The 21,188-nt window shown below is 45.7% G+C and overlaps 1 protein-coding gene across 2 annotated transcripts in view; it reads left to right on the top strand.

The window, feature by feature from the left end:
• Positions 1-1,223: 1,223 nt before the first annotated feature.
• The window catches only part of FGD5 (FYVE, RhoGEF and PH domain containing 5), a 110,961-nt gene continuing 90,996 nt past the window's right edge, over positions 1,224-21,188 (top strand). For both annotated transcript variants that reach the window (XM_015560400.1, XM_006758316.2), the window contains exons 1-2: positions 1,224-1,297; positions 1,733-4,412. In XM_015560400.1, the coding sequence (XP_015415886.1) occupies positions 1,849-4,412 (2,564 nt within the window). In that variant the 5' untranslated portion in view covers positions 1,224-1,297; positions 1,733-1,848. The remainder of the gene's footprint in view (positions 1,298-1,732; positions 4,413-21,188) is intronic.

Here is a 21,188-nt window from a genome sequence, read left to right as displayed (position 1 = left end):
TCACCTGTTTCTTTTTTACTTTTTAATGTGGCTATAAGAGAATGAAAAATTATATATGTGAATATAAATGTGGCTTACATTATATTTCTGTCAGACAGCCCTGGATTAGATTCGATTGGGGTTTGATGCTTCAAGGATTACCTGGGAGTCACATTTTGGGGAGAGAAGAGAATCCCCTCATTTGCGGAATGGGTATAGACCTCCAGTCTCTCTGCTCCACCTTCTTTCTGTCACAAGCCAGGCTGTCATTCTGAAGCTGCTCTGTGTCAAACCCAAGCCTTAGTGGGGATGGAAGTGGGAGGTGAGACTGGGCTGAAGCGAGACTTACACATCCTAATCCATGGGCAGTGGGGAACGAGGCAGTGCTTTTGATTTGATGGATTTTGATGGACTTGTATTCCTGGAAATCTGCCTTCCTCACTCTGACTGAAGTGTGCCCAGGGGCTCAGAGGTTCAGTAAGAGGCATGGAGGTGTGGGCTGGCTTGTGGTAGGAGAGATGCTGAACTTGGAAGTGGGTGACTACTCCCTTGACGCTATACTTGTCCAGGTCCCTTCCAGCCTACAAAACTTAGCTGAAATTTCTCCTTCTCCAAGAGGTCTTCCCTAACCATAGTAACTCTTGCTTCTCAAACTCCTGCTGCATGTACAGTTTGTACCACATCTTTTATTCTGCTGTGGTTAATAGATCCTCACCATCCACAAGGGAAGAGGCCTTTTGCAAACATCCGTGTTGTCAAATGCCATATCATTTCGCCCATGAAATTTGGATGCTGTAAAATTTGTATGCAGGCCACCTAGCTGGACACCAGTCTAAGCATGTAGAATTCAGAGGTGACTCTCAAGAGAATCATATATCACTGTCACAAGCCTTTGGTGTGTCATTCTTGAGGGAATGAGATAATGGCTATTCAGTTACAATATTCCAAGAGTGTACAGCTCTGTCCTCCAATTATTCTGTTAGTCTTCTCTCCCTAACTCAACTCTGAGTAGTCAGCAGAGGTGTCCTTCTCTTCTTCTTTTTTAAAAAAATACATTTTTATTGATTTCAGAGAGGAAGGGAGAGAGAGAGAGATAGAAACATCAATGAGGAGAGAGAATCATTGATTGGCTGCCTCCTGCACACCACCTACTGGGGATCGAGCCCACAACCCGGCATGCGCCCTGATCAGGAATTGAACTGTGATCTCCTGGTTCATAGGTTCATGCTCAACCACTGAGCCATGCCGGCTGGGCGGTGTCCTTCTCTTCTTGACCCTAGAAGACCCTACTGTATATAGTGCTATGGAACAGATACAGGTATCCAATGAGTTAATTGTAGAATAAATGTAAGCTCTATCAGGGCAGCAGGGATGGTGACTGTCAAGTTCAATATTGTCTCCTGGGTACCTGGCACACAAAAAAAGTGTTTAATAAATGGTTGTTGAATGAATGAGCACAGTGATTTGCACATCTTTATTTGAGGGGTACAAGATGCCATTCGATCGGGTTTTGTTAGCTGGACTTTATATAGAAGAAATGTCTAGTCACCTTGTTTTCAGAATGAATTTTCAGTGGAAGGTCAATGGAGTTTAAAGATAATATAGAGGCATAAACCTAAGCCATAACATAGTAGATTGGGTTCACATGGGTGGTTGGGAAACCATCTTCAGTGTTCTCTCAAAAATAGTAAGTGGGAGTGGAAATAAAGGTAACTGTACTTTTTGTCTCCTTTTCTCTATTTTCATCCTTTAGATTCACCAAAACCACCAGTTGCTCCCAAGCCAAAGAATGCCAGTCCCCTTACACCAGTGACTGCACCGAAGTTCCCTTCATCACCCAGGCCTGGCAGTCTTCACAGTCCCAACTCCATGTCGAGGGGGCCAAAACCCCCCATCGCCCCTAAACCAAGGCTGGACACCCCCAACGAGTGGAGGGCCAGTGTGTACATGATCAACAGCTTGAACAAATGCAGCAATGGGAAGCTGCTCTGCGTAGATAAGGGACTTTATGAAGAGCAGCAGTCCAACCTGGAGTGCTCTGAGGCCGAGGCCCATGAGGATTACATCGTGGTCCCCAGGGCTCCACCGACAGAGGATGAACCCAGGGATGGGGACTCTGTGGAGAATGCAGTCACGGTGCCTCCGGATGCCACTGGGGAAGAGGAACCCCAGGAGGAAGGTGAGGAGGAGGGGACAGGAGCTGCTGAAGAAGTGGCAGCCCCAGCCGAAATGGCACTGGGTGGAGAGACTGATGAAGGAGTAGCCCCCATTCCTGAGAAGGTGAGGGCTGATGACTGCGCCCAAGACCCAGAGGAAGAGGAGCAGAAGCTCACAAATGAGGAGGAAGAGAAGCTGGTGGAGGAACACAACATGTACAACCTGGAGGATAGGGGCCCTTGGGATGGAGAGGCAGTCTTTTCCAGCGATATCATTCTAACTCAAGTTGATTTAGAGGATCCAGAATCACCTGGCAAGGAGCCTGGGCCTCTTGGGACACCCAGGGAGGCAGAGGAGGATGGTGAGGAAGGCTGTGCCAAGACAGAACCAGGGGTGCCAGATGAGTATGGGGAATCTGATAGGCCCACTGAGGAGGGTGCTGAAGATACCAATGAGGAACCTCTGGAGAATGAGGGATTGGCCACGGGCATCCAGGAAGCAGAGATAGTCACAGACAACCCTGACATCTCCGAGGAGGAGTTTGAAGATGCCACAAGCCGGGGCAACCAGGATGACCAGGATGAACCACCTGACCAAGAGGAGAAAACTGACCAAGAAGAAATGGCAGCAGTCATCCAAGAGGCGAGAGAAGACGTTGCAGAAAGTGAGGACTCCGTGCAGGATGAACCTGCTGAGGAGAGCTGCCAGATCATTCCTTTCGAGAATGAGTGTATGGACGACTTTGTGACTTCACTCTCAGGGAGTCCCTATGAGTTCTTTCCTACAGAGAGCACCTCTTTCTGTGGTGAAAGCTACTCTTCTTTTTCTGAGTCAGCGAAAGGCTTAGAGTCAGAGCAGGAATCAAAGTCAGGGGAATGTGCAGACCAGGACACCGTGGCTGGAACGTTTCGTGGCCAGCATGGCTCCCTGCAAGATGGCACTGGGGAGGGCTTCTCTGTCCCTAATGTGCTGGTCTTGCCAGAGGATGAGGATGCCACAGACGATGCGCTCACCAACCCCTATGAGCTGGGAGTCGACTTGGTGTGCGGAACCGATTCTGGAGAGGGAGAAAAACCCGAGACACAGGCTGCATCAGATGCCCTAAGTGGTTATGGCTCAAAAGAAGAACTGAACTCTGATGCTGAGGGCGGCCTGATGCACATCGACAGAAAGAACATCATCTCAAGGGCCAGGCCCCACTCTGGGAAAGTGCCTGGCTATGTCCCAGAAACCGTCCCAGAAGAAGCTGGACCAGACGCTGTCTCATCGTCAGCCGTTGGCATTGGGGGTGCCACCGAGGAGGCAAGAAAGATGGTTCTGTCATTGGAGGGGAAGCCACTAGAAGTCAGCAGGGCCTTACCAGCAAAGCCCAGAGCCTTCACTCTGTACCCTCGTTCATTCTCCGTGGAGGGCCGAGAGATCCCGGTCTCCGTGTACCGGGAGCCAGAGGCATCTGGCTTAGCCGACCATCGAATCAAAAGGAAGGATGACAACCTCTCTCTGCCCTGTGTGATCGGCTCCTCTGGGAGTTTCTCCCAGAGGAACCACCTTCCGTCCAGTGGCACTTCAACACCCTCTTCCATGGTCGATATCCCGCCCCCTTTTGACCTGGCCTGCATCACCAAGAAGCCCATCACAAAGAGCTCCCCCTCACTCCTGCTCGAAAGCGAGCCCCCAGACAAGCATGGCAAGAAGAAGAAGTCATCCTTTAAGCGGTTTCTGGCGCTGACGTTTAAGAAGAAGACTGAGAACAAGGTACACGTGGAGGTCAATGTGTCGTCTTCCAGGTCTTCTTCAGAATCCAGCTACCACGGGCCATCCCGGCTCCTGGAAATGGACCGCAGGAGCCTCAGCAACTCCCCTCAGCTTAAGACCCGGACTGGCAAGCTCAGGGCTTCCGAGTCACCCTCCTCCCTCATCTTCTACAGGGATGGCAAGAGGAGAGGCATCCCCTTCAGAAGGACGGTATCCCGCGTGGAGTCCTTCGAAGACCGCTCCCGGCCCCCCTTCCTGCCCCTGCCCCTGACCAAACCCCGGTCTATCTCATTTCCCAACGCCGACACTTCGGACTATGAGAACATTCCAGCTATGAACTCCGACTATGAGAATATCCAGATTCCACCCCGGAGGCCTGCAAGGGCTGGGACATTTACAAAGCTGTTTGAAGATCAGAGCAGGGCCCTGTCTACAGCAAATGAAAATGATGGCTACGTGGACATGAGCAGCTTCAACACCTTTGAGAGCAAGCAGCAGAGTGCAGACCAGGAAGCAGAAAGGTACCGTGAATTCGTTTTCTATGTTGTTTTGCAGGTGTAACTGTCCGAGTGACTCGGGATGAGTGGTTTTACCTCTCTGAGCCTCAGTTACGTCATCTGTGAAATGGGATTCATGCTACCTCATGGCAGAGTGTTTGAGATGAGAATAGGTAATCTATGTGAAAGTATGATCTAAAATGCTAAGTTCAGTACAAACGTGAGCATGTGTATTTGCAATATCTGTGGGAGATTTCTGATCTAGGCAGATAGCTTTGCTACTCCTCTCTGAGAAAGTCACCAAAGAGAAGGTTCTGGAATCTTGCCAAACTAAATATCTTTCACCATCAGGAAAATACCCTAAATTGAGATTGATACCTTTTTATTGTGTAAATATACACTCTATTGAAGGGAACTAGAAAAGATTATTTAAATTGTTGAAAAAGCCAAGGGTACCCTGAGCTAAATTTCTGAATAGAAGTCTTTAAGAGGTATATCCAAGCGGATTTTTTTTTTTTATTTTGGACTTGTTCACCTTGGAAGTGAGAGTGAAACACTGAAATAGGGGTTTTTCTGACCTCACCTTCCTAAGACTGACTGAACGCCCTTATTGATCATCCCAAGTAAGTAATTGCCAAATCTTGCTGTTCCTTGTACATTATGAATACAACTTAACAGCGATGCAATTCACTCTCAACCAGTTACATTCTTTTGGGGCTACCTGATCTGAATTAATGAAAAGCCAAAATGGTTGTGATTTTAAAGGAAATCCTGATTCTTTCCTCTTGTGTGCACTAACTTAGCCCAGTCCCGCACAGCTGTTGCTACTAGGACTTCCTAGGGGACTTGCAGTAATGAATAGATAAGAATGATTTGCAATTAGCATTCGCTGTCACTGGAGTATAGATGCTAGAAGTGTTTCTGTGGTTTATTCTCTTGAGTTTTTTTACATGGTTCCCCACGCTGGCTCTATCTTCTCCCTACCCCAGGCCCGGGCAAGACTATTATTAATTAGTTCTTTCTAGGATGAAAAGGTTTGTTTGCTGGAACAGAGGTAAATGCCAACACTGCTGGAGGGACTAACTTCAGTTTGGAGAATGTGGATGTGTGGGAACTCTTAGAGGGCAAGAGGCACTGAACCAACAAGATCATTTCATTAATGGTTATCAGCAGGGTTTGATGACACCCAACCCTAGCTGAGTGCCTCTTAGCATTAATGAAAATAGAACCCAGCTTTGAAATCATAAAATCCCCATGCTGGAACGCATCTCAAAGAGTACATGGTCAAGCCTCCCACTTCTAACAATCTCTACCTAAATTCCACAAGCTACAGGGAGCTCACTACCTTCCAGAGCTGCCTTTTCTGTTGCTAGGTACACTGATTACGTTTTTCTTTCTGACTGAGGCAGAAACTACCTCTCTCTAATATCTCAACCTCACTCACGCTGGCTCTCCCCTTTTGAGTCAGGCGGGTGAGCCCGTTTCCTCTTTTGTGTGACAGCTCTTCAGAAATTGAAATCTACTGTAGAATCACAGAGTGGTATAGCTGGAGGGGACCTTCAGGTAACCTCCTGTTACGGAGGTGGAAATAGAGGCACAGAGAAGAAAAGGGACTTGCCAAGGGTCTCTCAGCCATTTAGTGGAGAAATCAGCGCTAGGACTCAGATTTCCTGACTCCTTCAGGAATTTACAGTGAATTATGCTGCAGGATGCCAAGTCTGGCTGTGCATGCAGCACACTGTGTGGCCCTGGGTCACATTCACCTTTCAGTCGGTATATGGAGGTGCCCTCTGGGGTTGTGCACTGCACAGGCGTTGGCCATATGCAAAGGCCCCAATGTCTTGATCTGTAATTTGTCCAAACAAACAAGCAAAGAGATTTCTTCACCCAAACTAACACGACAATAAGGGAATGTTAATGTTACCTTACCTTGATTGTTTACTGTGTGACAGGCACTGTGCTAGGTGCTTTCCCTGCATATCTCACATTTGATGCTACAGCCTGGGGCTTTGGTTGAGTATCCTAACTGTCAGACTGAATTTCCAAAGCACTGTCCCCCTCTCTGATACTATTTCACCCAAGGCCAGACTGGGATAAATCTCCCATGCAGGAACCACATCCTCTTGGACATCAATCAGTGAGCAAAGCTTTCTTCCATTTTCCTGCATGAAACAGATGGGAGCAGAGGGGGAGAAAAATCCCTGCTTTGGGCTGGAACAGGCCTGGGCAAGGGATGTTTCAGACACATCAAGTTGAGAGACACAGGGGACTGCCAAGGGGGTGGGGCTCCTCTGCTGCTTCGCCTGAATGAGAGCTTTGAGAATCGAGTGGAGGGGTGCTGCTGATCTCAGACAGGGTGCTTCAGGTTGGAACAGGGGCAAGAGGCAGTTCCTTCCTCCTCCTACTTGTCCTGCCCCATACCTTGCTTGAGTGTGAGGATCAGAGATAGAAGCCAAATAAATATCAACATCCTGAAAGAGCATAGGACCGTGCACCAGGAGACATGAGTTCAAAGCCCACTCAGTCACTGACTTCCTGTGGGATCTTGGAAAGGGCTAGGCCACAGTTTGCTCATCTGTGAAATGGTGAGATTGGAGTCGGTTTGTATTCCTCAACCATTCACCTTTCCTGTACCGCCTTTATATTTCTGTTATACTGCCTATATTCTCACTTACTTTTTGTCTTTCAAGCAGTCCATCTTTTTTATTTTGCAAAAATAAAATATTTAGAAAGGGAATTTTATGTCCTGGTAGGATGTGGAAAAACAGTATCAGTTGCCATAAATAGAAGGCAGTTGTACAAATAAGATACAAAGGAAAATAAAATAACAGGTAAAATCTCGCTTGAGGTTATTACTTGCCAAGACTGTGAGCTGGAGGCTTGGTCCCTTTGTTAAACAGGGAGAGGTGTTAAAGACATCCTGGCACCACACAGAGACTTTATACTTGGCATAATCCAAAGGATTCATAAGGACTGAAAAGTGGTGTGATTCAATGTTATTTAAATCCAAGTTCTTTTTCCACTAAAAGTACTTTTCTTCAAGAAAGGGTAGAGTATATAATAGAATTCAGAGAGCCCATAGGGACCCCTACATCAGAGCAGCAGCTCATCAGAGCGCTAATGGATGGTGATAAAGTTTCTTCTGTGCAGTTACTTCCTCTGAGATTTGTATGCACAGATAATAACATTTTAGGAGCTATAATAATATTCTTATTAACAATTTTCTATCTTATAAAATGAAATTGTATATACAGACATTGCCTATGTACATTTTCAACAAAAGTTTTGTCATCCATTAAATTGTATTCTTTTTCCCTGAATTGACCCTCTTGGGGGAAAAAAGGACTAGAGATACAGTCCAATATTCCTACTTTTCAAATAGGTTGTTTTATGTCTTCAGTCAGTAGTCTTGGTTGCGGGAACCTAGGCTTGACTTCCGAATATCCAGGGCACCTCAGTATGTTGGTTATGCACTAGGAGCTTAATAAATGTATGCTGATGGCCAGTGGTTTATGATTCTATAGGAGTAGAATTTTGAGCTTCACAAGCATTTGGGAAAGAAATATAATTTATTACGTACCTATCTTTGGCAACACAGTGCTAAGTGCTTTGTATGTACTTATAAAACACCCATTGTTGCAAAACACTACAAAAACTGATTTGTCCTAAGTATCTCATTTAAAGCCTCAAAACTGTGTTTGTGGATGTTTGTTGTTGTTGTTTTGCATGATGTTAATCACAGCATTATGTATCAGCACAGATCTCTGGTGTCACTTTTTTCTAACATTTTGTAATGAAAACATTCAGACTTATAGAAAAGTTGTTTTTACAGTGAATGTTCATATGCTCAATCCCTAGGATATACCATTGCCAAATTGCCATACTGTGTCGAGTGAAGTATGGAAGGAGATGGTTACACCATCACTGGGTAGGGGAAAGAGGGTCCCTGAAATGTGATTAGAAAATGCTTAGGACCAAACGAGTAGGAGTCCAGAGGAAGGTGGGATGGCTTCAAAGACAGGGCGGCATTTGAATAGACACTAAAGGAAAAGTAGGATTTCGACATCTGGAGCAGGAGAGGAGAAAGGTGTGAGGACATACAGAGAAACTTCGGGCTGTAGTTTTTAGCAGGTAAAGCTGTAATGAAAATTTATCTTGCTTCATCTTTAGTCTGAAAAAATGGTTCAGATCATCTGAAGACATGGAGAATATATGAAGGAAATTGGGTTGAAAGACTTAAGGACTAAACTCAGACACCATCTTTTTCTAATTTCTACTTCTTACCACCAAATCTTGCATCAGCTAATTCACTCACTCCCTCTTCTAACATTTGTTCAGCATCTACTAATTGTCAGCTACTGTTCCAGGTACTAGCTAGGCAGCCGTGGGCAAACTACAGCCCACTTGAAATAAATAAAACTAAAAAAAAAAAAAAAAGACCGTACCCTTTTATGTAATGATGTTTACTTTGAATTTATATTAGTTCACACAAACACTCTATCCATGCTTTTGTTCCGGCCCTCCGGTCCAGTTTAAGAACCCATTGTGGCCCTCGAGTCAAAAAGTTTGCCCACCCCTGAGCTAGAGGGATGAAGGTCTCTGCCCTCAAGGCCTTTCAGCCTGGCTGGGGAGAGAGACTGATAGAGGTCATTAGAACCTGGTGTGATAAAGGTTTCGATGGGGTCCCTCCAAACAGTCCTGAAGGAGTCTATCTGAGAGACACTTGAGGTGGGTATTGCCAGAGGAATAAGAGTTCGTGATGGAGACAAACAGCCCAGGAAGAGCACAAGCCTGTGCATGAGTTTGGAGATAAGAAAGAACCTCGAAGTGTGCAGATGGAGCTCAGTGTGAACATCTGTGAGGTGAAGTTGGGAAGGCAGGTTGGGACCCAGCCGAGAAGGGCCTCATATATTGGCTTGGAGAGTTAGTACATACCCCTGGGCAGTGGGGAATCCAAGCGGGTTTTCAGCAGGGGCTGCTGCAATGGGGATGGTGCATTGTCACGGACACCTGGTTGACAGGGTGGAGAGCAGAGGGGATGGAGAGATGAGAAGCAGGTAGGTTAATCAAGAGGCTGTTGCAATGGTCCCCTCCAGAGAATATGAAGACCAAGCAGGGCTGTAGCAGTGGGAAGGGGGGGAGTGGAGTTCTGTCTCCAGAATGCCCACAGCAACCCAGTTCTCCAGTGTCCACTCCAGGGCCAGCTTATGTTTGCCTTTGCTTTTCTCTTCTCATTCTTTTACTTACCTGTTATAGTCTGTCTGGTCCCAAATAAATAAAAGATTTGAGTTGGTTTTTAATAAGAGACAAAGCAGGAAATAATAAGAATCCAGTCCTGAGACGCGCCAGGCGTTGTAGGGCTGTGTCGTTGTTGAGGAGACTCGACGGGATTGGACTTGCGGTATTTTCACACTCGCTAACAGGTCGACATGCAAATCTTCGTGAAGACCTGACCGGCAAGACCGGTAATCACCCTGAAGGTTGAGCCTGGTGATACCATTGAGAATGTGAAGGCTAAGATCCAGGATAAGGAAGGCATCCCCCCTGACCAGCAGAGTCTCATCTTTGCAGGCAAACAGCTGGATGATGGCCGCACTCTTTCTGACTACAATATCCAGAAAGAGTCCACCCTGCACCTGGTCCTCCGTCTGAGGCGGTTGCCGTTAATTCTTTAGTTTTGCATTCATTGTGCCCAGTGATGGCACTACTCTGCATTCCAGCCATTTGCCCCAATTTAAGTTTAGAAATTACCAGTTCAGTAATAACTGAGTCTGTTCAGAGTGTTAATAAAAGTTTTGTTGCATGGTAAAAAAACAAAACAAAAACAAAAAAGTCCTTAAAAAAAGAAGTTAAAGGATACAAGCCAAGTCATAAAGTTGGGCAAACCAGACCAAGGCTGGTGACTGCCATCTAAATTCTGAAATCCATCACAAAATCTAGCAAAGGGTGCCTCTTCCCTCCTCCCTAACCCCCAGAATCTTCAGAATACAATAAATATTTTGCTGAAGTGATTCCTTGAGAGACTGAAACCCGACTTTCATTTTTTACAAAATAAAATTATTTTGTACTGCAGCAACAAATGTTCATATCATTGTAAAACAAAGGTGATTTACAGCCTCAGCGCGAAATCCTTTTGGCAGGAGGGGGAGATGTGGTAGAGTTGCATCTAAGCCTCCTGCTGACCATTGGTGCTGAGAGCTGCGTGGCTGGATTTTCGGCAAATCCCCAACCATAGTTTTCATTGGCATTTTTGTATCTGCCTGTAAACTGGGAGCCTTCCTATGATTACTATGCTTTTGACAAATGAACTCATGCAGAGCTTTCATTAAGTTTCATTGAAAGGACCTGGAAATGCCATAAAAATTATTATAATCTCAAAATCATCACATTCCTAATGCATGCGGCCGGGCTTCTTGTTGAAATTGACTGATGAGAATATTCAGTTTTTAATTTTCTGACTTAAAATAAGACCATCTGCAGCTGTTTCTTTTAGCAATAATTTTTAATTAAATGCAATAAAACTTACAGGGAAGGACCCTAATAAGAAAATCGTGTCAGGAACACCCTTATTGTAACATTTACTAGAGTGATATTAAGGCCCCCCAACTATTTTTTTTCCCTTGCAGAGCTATAATATAGACAGAATCCTGATTAAGTGTTAATCACAATGTGGTTTTACCTTCATAAAATCATGGTTTCCCCCTGTGGGAGGTGTGAAAATAATTCTCACTAATAGAAGACAGTCTCGTTGCATGAATTCTTTGGTGAAATGTCAGCAGCAGGTCTCCTGGACCAGCTGAGCCCCAGAGGAGGAGCGAGGTCTTTGTTCCAGCCCAGCCTGGAGGGTGCTGGATGTATTCGGGCCTCCCTGTTCCCTGCCTATTGATTGGGGACGAGCGAAATCATGCACAGGGTGCAGCCAAAGAGAAAAGTTATGCCTGCATTTCATGCATTCCTTCAGTAAATCCATGTCAAGTGCCTGCTAGATGCTAGGCACTGCTCTGTGAGCTTTGTAGCAAGCTGACAACATCCCTGCTCGGGCCCAGCTGATATTCTGGAAGGAGTCAGACAGTATACAGACTTAATAAGTAAATGAGATAATTATAAATAATGAGATCATTCTTTAGAGATGAGATGATTCTTTTATGAAAAAAAGGAAAAAAGCAATGTGGTAGGAAGTGACTGGTAGATGGGGGTGGTCAGGGAAGGCTTCTCTGAGGAGAAGACATTTGAGTAAAACCTGGGTGGTGATCAGACATCATCAGGAGGGAGGGCATCCCAGGCAGTGGCAACAGCAGGGACAAAGGCCCTGAGACTGAAGGCCCTTATAGGGTTTGTGAAGAGGCCAGGAGGCCAGTATGAATGAGTACAGAACACAATGGGAGAGTGATGGGGGATGGGGTAGGCAAGGGCCTATGTAAAAGATTTGGATTTTACTTTCATGAGATGCCATTGGAGGGAAGTGTTAGGATCCAAAAATGTTTGAATTATCTGAACTCCAGACCATTTCGCAGAACTTGTACATTTAGGGCCAGATCAGCAAATGTAATTTGAAAATGTAGCAAAGAGTATTTCCTATTCAGAATGGTTCTTGAAGTGTAAAGAGGTCCCTGCCCTGCCCCTTGGCTATGTGAGTTTTGGGTCTCAGGTCTCTCTTCTACCTGTGACTGCTCTGAAATGTCGTGGAATTTGTGGTTCTGGGTTCCCCACCTGAATGCTGTTTACAGAAGATGGTGGTGTTCCAGGAAACTAGGAGGAGACTAGCCCAGCCACGCCAGAGAAAGGATGGGAGGTGATAACGTTGGGGAGTTTCTTGAAAAGGAATGTGCTGCATTTGGACTTGTACTGCCTATGGGAACTAGTTTGATCTGTGAACCACAGGGAGCTATTGAAGGTTTTCGAGCAAGGGAATGACATCATCAGCTGTTTCTCCAGCACAGTTATTGTCAGCTGCGTAGGGTGGAATGGAGGAAAAGAAGCTGCCACGGTGAGGTGTCTAAACATTAAAGGATGGAGGCGTGGCAACAGGATCTAGTTCTTTCAGCCTCTGTAGTGTGGTGCCTCCCAGCACAGCTACTGCACAATGTCTGGCTAGTGTGGAGCTCCCCAGTGTAGCGTTCTCAGGGTGGCTGATGGCATTTAGGCAGTACAGGTGACAGGACCAGGGAGTCAGCGTGGCACAGCAGGAAGAGACAATGAACTTGAGTTCAGCTCTGCTCTTATCTGATCTGAACCTCAGTTTCCTCACCTGTTCAACTGGTACGGTGGTCCGTTTATCACGGAGCTATCATGAGGAGTCAGAGATAGTGTATGAACAAGGGCTTTGTCAGGTATTAAAAACAAATACCTACCGTCAGTCTTTTTTTTTTTTTTTAAATATATATATATTTTGATTGATTTCAGAGAGGAAGTAAGTGGGAAAGAGAGACAGAAACATTAATGATGAGAGAGAATCATTGATCGGCTGCCTCTGCATGCCCCACACTGGGGATCAAGCCCGCAACCCAGCCATACATCCTAACCGGGAATCAAGCCATGGTCGACATTGAACCACGGTGGCCGGGCATACCATCAGTCTTGAACGTTGCTGCTAGGAGAACACATGCTGCTGTGCATCACAGCACGTAAGGCTTTCTTGAGTGTTCACTATATGACAGGCACTGTCTTAGACCCTGTATATATATATTCATTCAGTTAATCTGACAAACAACCCTACAGCATAGATACTTTAAAAAAAAATCTACACTTGGCAGATGAGGAAACTAAGGTACAAAGAAGTTAAGTAAAGGGCCCAAGGTTACACGACTGGTCAGCAGTTCCAGATTTTAACCCAGGCAGCTTTCAGCACCTGTGCTCTCAGCTCTGCTGTGATGTTCTTCCTCGTTTTATGTGCATAATTTCATCTAACTTGCTGAATTTCCCTTGGGAAGTAGCTACTCAATCTTACTATTTTGATAGAAGAGGAAACTGAGGTTCAGAGTGGTGTCATGACTTGTAAGTCAGTAAGTGATGGAGCTAGGACCAGAGGAAAGTATTTCTAGGAATGGATTCTTCCCTCATTCTGGTTTACCCTTTTTGAGAACTTCCCACTTGGAATTGACCCTCAGATGTCAAAGGTGAGGACACACAATGGGGTATGAATCTTCAGCACTGAAATTGCCTTATGACAGGCAATCAGAATGAACAGCTTAGGACTGCCACTTGCATAGGTCTGCATGGCCAGGGGATGATGTAAAAAACTATATATAGAGAAAACAGCACACATAATTGCAGCAGCAATCAATGGTTTGATACTATACTGAAGGTTAAGGCGTCCTTAGATCGCCTGGCTGGGCTCAGGAAGGGACCTTGGGGAATTTATCATCTGTGCTTACGATACTCTAGGTCAACAGGACAAAAAGCTCATAATAATTTCTGAGTGATGATTTAATGTGTTTCATCTGACTCTTTGTGAATGCCCCAGGACTGTTCAGCCTCCAAGAGATAAAAGCAGCCACTGAGCCATGTGTCAGGGAATTCTGAGCTTGCAGCTGCGAATTGCGGTGGTTCCGTCTTGGAGACACATGTGTCTTGGCTGTTTTCCTGCAAGACGAATGTCTCAGGGTTGAGATTGTTTTTCAGGATGATGTGGCTGGTCTCTATGTAAACAGACCCCTTCTCTACATGCATAGGGTTGGTCTGGAGTCCTGGATAGGGCCCAAGGGAGATTTGTCCAGGTCAAGGCATGACCCAAGAACTTGAAACTGTAGACTTGCTTGCATGATTATAATTAAGAAAACAAGACACGGGGGGAAAAATCCTGCCTTACAGAATCGTCTCAGAGACCTTAAGTTCTGCTATATTCTGTTAGGATGAGATTTTCTTATACCAAGTGATGTCCTGTGAGCTCTCCGTCACGGTCAGTAGTTAAGAACAGTCATTGAGCTGTCCACCTGGTGAGTGAAAAAGATACTAGAATCTATCATGAGGCTGTTGTGACTTGCACAGGCCAGGAAGGTGGCATGACCTACCTCAAAAGGTTGTTGTGAGGTTTGAATGAGTTAGTAGTTGCAAAGGATATATAGCCAGAGATGAGTGCATTTTAAATGCCCAGTGTACTCTAACTGTTCTAGTTAACACTATAACAGTGTCTGTACTCATGAAATTCCAAGAAGACATTTGTGAATCCTCACCCACAGGAGCCAGAGTTTCTGAGGAATGCAGTTTGAAAATCACACCTCACCTCAGGTAATCTGGGCATGTTTCTTTTAATAAGTGCTATCTGTTGAATATACATATTTATAAGTCTTGTTTACCAATAATGTAATCGGTGCTTTATAGCACCCTGTGCCAGACACAGTAGGGGAGGTGGAGAAATGGTAGTTCCTACCCATCTTTCAGAAACAAGCCTTTTGTTCTGTTGAATGGGGAAAGGAAGCAACACTCAGCAGGTTCCAGTATCTGCCAATATTTTATATACATGTGTACACTCCACTGCTTTTATGTGTTATCTCTTTGATAATCAGCCCCATTTACAGGTAAGAAAACTGAGGCTCTAGGACATCATGTGGCAGAGAAGGCAAATGGGACCCAGAGTGGGCACAAGAAAGCAGGTCCCTACCTCATCGAGCGGTGCATGCTCCTGGCAAGAGTTGCCCCCACCTTAGGAGGCAGTGAGTTACCCTCACGGTGGATATGTGCAAAGGAGCTGGGTGAACCCTGGCCAGAGGCTATCCTGGAGATTCCTTTTGTGGGCCAGAAAGCTGGGCTAGAGAACCCAGAGAAACCTTGATGTAGCAGCTACGTACGTGTGCACTATACTTTATATTTTATAAAGCTTTCCATGCCTGTTAGCTCCAGCAATCACCGTAAGACATGATTAAAAGCACAATTTAAGTGAAGACCTAAAGGAGTATTGGTGGTAACCTGCAGAGTTATTTTCTGGGTGGGGCCTTGGGTAAGCCATTTTCCTGGAAGGTTTCCCAGTTTCCTTGACTGTTAAGTGGGGACATCAATATGACAGGTATCTAATGTTTAAGAATAACCCATGCCAGGTGCTTGGTGCAGGGCCTGACATGTAGTGGGTTCTCAGTGAATGTAATTATGATTGCTGTAATGGTTGTACCTACTGCGAGGAAAGGATCTGAGGCAATGTAGGAAGAGAAGGTCCCTATTAAGCCTGAGGGTTTAGGTAATACCAGGATAGGAGTAATGAAGAGCAGAAAAGGGACTGGAGGCTCAAAGAGTATTGTCCAAGATCACATAGCTGGCAAGTGTGTGAAGCTACCATGCCACATGTTCCATGGGAATTGAGGTGAACAAAAATGGGTCCCTGGGACTGACCCAGGGCAGGGTGTGGCAGGTCCTGGGCCACACCTGGAACTGCTCTGGGTGATAACAGAAGAAAGGAGCGTGATGTCATGCAGCTAGGGATTGTTCTGGGCTCATGCTTCCCTCTTGGGAAGCTCCTTGTAGATGCAACATCTGGTTTCTAGGGAGGTCCCTGGTCCAAACCCAAGTTTCCTTGCTGGCCTGAGGCCAGAGGTCAAGGCTGGGTTCAGAGCTGCAGAGTGAGTCAGTGGCGGAGTAGGGATTAGAGTTTAAGAGGCTGCTCAGACCCCCAGGTTTCCATCCAAGGCTGGCCAGCAACACTTGGAGTGAAGAGACTTTTGCTCCAACTTTGGTCTTTCTTTGACCCTCCCTTATACACCAGTGTCGGGGAGGGTGATTCAAGATACCACTGAGCCTGTCTGAAATCCTTCACTAGACAGTAGAGAAAACTGAGGCACAGAGAGGGCCTTTAGTTCCTCGATTCCTCCTTCCACCAGATAGGCTGCCTCCCTCTTAAATGCATGAGGCAATGCTGGAGAGGACAGTGAGGGCCAAGGAAGGACATGGCATTCTGATGGGGGAGTTTCAGACACTGTATGAAATGCGTAGGAAAGTATTTTGGAACAGAAAGCTCTCTTTGTGTTCCTCAATCCCCAGCAGATGAAACCATCCTTGCTGACCTCGCTTACCTAGGATGGATCACTTTCTCCTTTGCACTTCTGTGTATAATCTGTCTGCCGTGTTGTTTATGTAATCTCTCTCCCTTACTGCACTGTGTGCCCCTCCAGGGCATCACCACCTACAACTGATCTCTGTGTACCCAGCACTTGGCATAGCTTGGTACCCAGATGGTGCTCAATAAAAGTTAGTTAAGTAAATGGATGTATTTTGGGGATAACTGTGTTATCTCATAGGGGCACATCCCACCAGGCTAGGATTTCCCATAGATTCTTCCCAAACCCTAGTGTTACCCTGGATGTTGGGACAAGAGAAACAAGGCAGGTTGACAGTTGGCCTGGGGAGAAGGACACAAAATGCCTCATTGCACAATTAATTATTTAAATTCAACTGTGCAGAGTGCTCCAAAGAAGTGTGGGCTGTTCTAAGAGCTTCTGATAGGTGCCTTGACCTATCTGTGGCTGGAGAAAACTTCTGAGAAAGTGAGACTTGGGCCTTAAATATGATGAGGAATTAACTTGATAGAGGGGGAGGATCAGGAAGAACAGCCCAGGCTTAAGGAACAAAGTGTGCACAAAGATCTTGTGAGAAAGGTAGTTATTGTTCCCATTTTACAGATGAGGAAACTGAGGCTCAGAGCAGGGTCATGACTTACCTAAGGTCACATAGGTAACTCGAGAGGAAGCTATGGTTTGCATGCAGATCTATCTGACTCCAGAATCTAGGCACTTTCTTCTGCCGGCTATGCCCTGGATAGACGGTAAGCCCCGAGCTAGCCTATGTGACATAGTGTGCCGGGCCAAAGCCCTCCCTTCCCACTGAGAAGGTGGACTCCACACACCCACAGCTCCACTCCCTCCCCACACCCGGGACTCATCCACACACAAATCCTTCCTTTTCTCATTTGCTCTGCATTTCATTTACCTTAGCTTCACCTACCTGTGTGACTCTTTCCTCAGCCATTGTACTATGGGAGATCATGCAACAGACTCTCTCAAGCTCCTGACAGTCTGGGATTTTTACCACATATAAGCCTGACCTTGGAAAACTTCTGTGAACCTCAAGCCTAGAAAGAAATACTCAAACCACTTCAGAGCAATTCACTGGGCATCTATTATGTGCCAGCCCCTGCAGGGTTGGGAGCTGGGGCTTACAGATGAGGCTCAGACTTAAGGTCTGTGGGGGAGGCAGATCCATAAACAGCTGACTGAATGCTGTTAAAAGTCTGATAGGATAATGAACAACATTCTGGCAGCACAGAAGAAGCAGCCAAGTGCAGTGAAGAAAAGGCTTCCCTGAAGAGTTTGTAGGGTTCAAATTGGACATTTGAACTGGACTTGAAGGGTGAGTAAGAGTTTGCATGGTTGAAGAAGTGTGGGAAGGGCATTGAAAAGGGAAAGGACAGCATGTGCAAAGACACAGTCAGAAAAGTCCTGAGTGTTCAAAGACTGAGGACAAGTACACAGTGGCCAGACTTGCATGTGGTAGGGAGTGACCAAAGGTGAGAGTTTAAAGCCACTGGCTTCAGGTTCTGAAGTGCAGAGGATAGAATCAGAGGCTGAGAGTGCCGGTCAGCAGAGGGGCCCTGAGATTCCGGGGTGTTGTGGGAGTGGGCGGAGGGGAGGCTTTCTCCTGCCCTTGTAGCCTCCAAAGGCAGTCCCCTGCCCTTTCAGCCTCCACTGAAATGATCTGGGATTATGCAAGACGCCCCTCCCCCACAGTTGGAGAAGGAGAAGGTGTGGATGTAACAATGTCTTTTGAGGCTGGAGTCGGTCTACCTCCCAATTATCCCTGGGGAGGTGACTACTCAACTCACAGGGCTTCATTCTCAAGTTGCTGCTAATCAAGGATGCCTTGGTGACAGGCATAAATTAGTTTCCTTTGAATAGGCCAATTAGAGCTAATAACTGGGGGAAATGTGCATAGGTGGCTTTGGTCCAGGGGCCATCTCTAGATTGTGGTTTTTCAGAGTCCTGAGTTGGCATCTGCCCTGTTCGACCCCCATCTCCCTGGTCTGAAAAGCAGCTCGTTTTTGTGTTTTGTATAAATGATGTCCAGCCCTGCATGGACTCTCCTCCTTCCACAGGCTGGGCACTACTCTGTGACCCACCATATTTAAAGTGATTATCATTAATAAAGGTGTCCATGGTGTCCCACAGTTTGGTTTTGGACTGGCTTAGTCTCCCTCTGGGAGCAAGAACTGGCCCAGAATATCTGGGCTCTTTGTCGCTCTGCCTCTTGCCGTAAACCTTTTTTGCTGTGTTCTGCTTTCTGGGCCTCATCTTCCCCATTTGCAAAACAAAGGGTTCCGGGAAGTAATTTGTATGGGCTGACATGCCTTTCAAGATGACATATTAGTTTTCTGTTGTGCCATAGCACTTGACTACACATTTATTGGCTTAAAACAACATCAACTTTTTATCTCAACAGTTCTTTAGGTCAGAACTCCAGTGGGCTTGGCTGGGTACTCTGCTTAGGGTCTCACAAGGCCAAAAGGAAGGTGTCAGCTGGCCTGGGCTTTTATCTGAAGGCCACTGGGGAGAATCCACTTGCAGGCGCATTCTGGTTGTTGGCCGACTTCAGTTCCATGTAGGAATTAGGTCCCTGTTTTTTTGCTGGCTTTTGGACAGGGACTGGGTTTTGCTCCTCGAGGCTGCCTGCATTCTTTCTCGTCCTGTCCATGTGGCCTTCTCCTGCAACAGTGGTTGAGTCTCACAGTTTGAATCTCTGACTCTAGTCAGAGGAAGTTTTGTTTCAAGGACCTGTGTGATTAGGGTGGCCCAGCCAGGTAATCCAGGATAATCTCCCCATTATAAAGTTTGTAATCTTAAGTACATCTGCAGAGTCTCTCTAGCCATGTAATACAAAATAGCCATAGGTCCCAGGATTAGGATGTGAACATTTTGAGGTCCTTGATTCTGCCCATGACAGTCTGCCCTCTGACTCTCAAAGATTCATGTCCGTCCCAAACGCAAAATTCGCTTCATCCCAAGGTCCCAAAAGATCTTATCCCATGAAGGCATCAACTCAGCAAATCTCTTCCGACTGTCATTAGCTCAGAAGTCCCATATCTCTTCATCTAAATCATCTAACAGGGTAGGATGTGGGTAAGGCTCTGGGTATCATCCATCCTGGGCATAATTCCTCTTCATCTCTGAACCTGGGGAACCAAAGAAGTAAGCTGCCTGTTCCCAAAAATACAAGATGGGACCAGGTATAGACATTCCAGTTCAAACAGGGAGAAATGGAAAACAGAGTCAGATGACATTCCATAGGTCCTCACACCCCTCTCCCAAAACAATGGGGGGAAATACATAGAATTAGCCCCTTAGCTCCCCCCTCACTTCTGCACACAGTGGCTATCTTGTCTCTAGGATACCTTTGCACATCCTTGTGTCAGTTGATTAGAAGCAGTAGGGAATGCATTTGAAATGTAGCAAAGAGGATTTAGGTAGGACTTCAGAGCAAATTGGATATGAAAAGGATTTGCTAGCTCCAGGAAAGGAAAAGCATGTGCTTCGGCACCTACTCTGCCCTTTCCTCAACACCAGGAAGTGGGAAATGCACAGATTTTCACATTAGATTTGCCACTTTCCAGCTGTGTGTAGTTAGGGGAAGTCATTTCACCCCATTGAGCCTTAGTCTCCTGTGCTGTAAAATGGGGCTATTACTGTATATGTCATAGACTTGTTGGGAAGATCCAGTGGGAATAGTATGTGGAAAGTACTTTGTAGACTCGGAACTCGTTGCAAATGGTAGCTGTTTGTGGTCTGAGCCCTGCTGTGCCCACCCTGGGGTGGGGGTGGAGGGTCCTAGGAAGCTTGGCTGTCATGGCATCTCCTCTTCCTTCTTTGGAATGACCACCACCCCCAAGCTAATCTGACAAGAAGTGCAGGATCCTGTCTTGTGTGGCATTAGCACAGAATTCTGGCCACAGAGGAGGAAGTCATGCTGTTGAGATAGTCCAGTAGGAGTTCATTTTGGTTCAGAAACGCTTTTAAAAATGTTTTTGTAAAAGGCAACATGCACTCCAGAAATCCAGATCTGTAGAAGAATATCAAATCCTGCACCACTGAGTTCCTGCCCTCCAGCTCCCTCCCAGATACTTTATGTACGTGCAAATATGCACGCATACTTACGTATACATATCTCTCCCTGGCTCTTGACTTTTGCTCAACATCGGTAGAAATCTATTGAATTCATTTTCCCAGACCTTGCTTTTGTCACTTCAGACATTGTTCCCTATCACAGTATATAGATCTGCCTCCGTTCTTTTTAATGACTGCAGGGAATTCCAATACCTAGTCACCTATTGATAGATATGTAGTTTCCAGTCTTAACGCTTCTCTGAAAAATGTCACCATTGGTAATTTTATAAACATATTCGAACACATTTCAGAATATATCTGAAGGTTTTTTTAAAAAAGACAATCCTACCATGCTAACATAATCACTATTAGCATTGGGGTGTGTTTTGTTCTTGTCTGGTATGAATGTATCTAGGATCTGTTTAATGTGGATGTAGTCATGTTACGCATAAGATCTTTTATCTTGCTTATTTTATTTAATTGTGTATTATATTTGCCTATACAATATTATTGAATAACATAAATCAATAAAAGTAACTGTGAGACAGCCTCAGATAAGCTCTGCAGTACCAAATGACTGCACACATACTCCATTGGAGAGGTTGTGCCCCAAATTAATGTACTCATTCCCTTTCACTGTATATTCAGTGTCTGTAATATCCTGCTACATTGTAAAAAGTGCTTAGGTGACCATATTTATAATTAAAGCTTTATCCATGTTTGG

This window comes from Myotis davidii, unplaced genomic scaffold (assembly GCF_000327345.1).
Source record: "Myotis davidii unplaced genomic scaffold, ASM32734v1 scaffold73, whole genome shotgun sequence".
Lineage (NCBI taxonomy): Eukaryota > Metazoa > Chordata > Mammalia > Chiroptera > Vespertilionidae > Myotis > Myotis davidii.
This window is presented reverse-complemented; position numbering and strand designations above follow the sequence as displayed.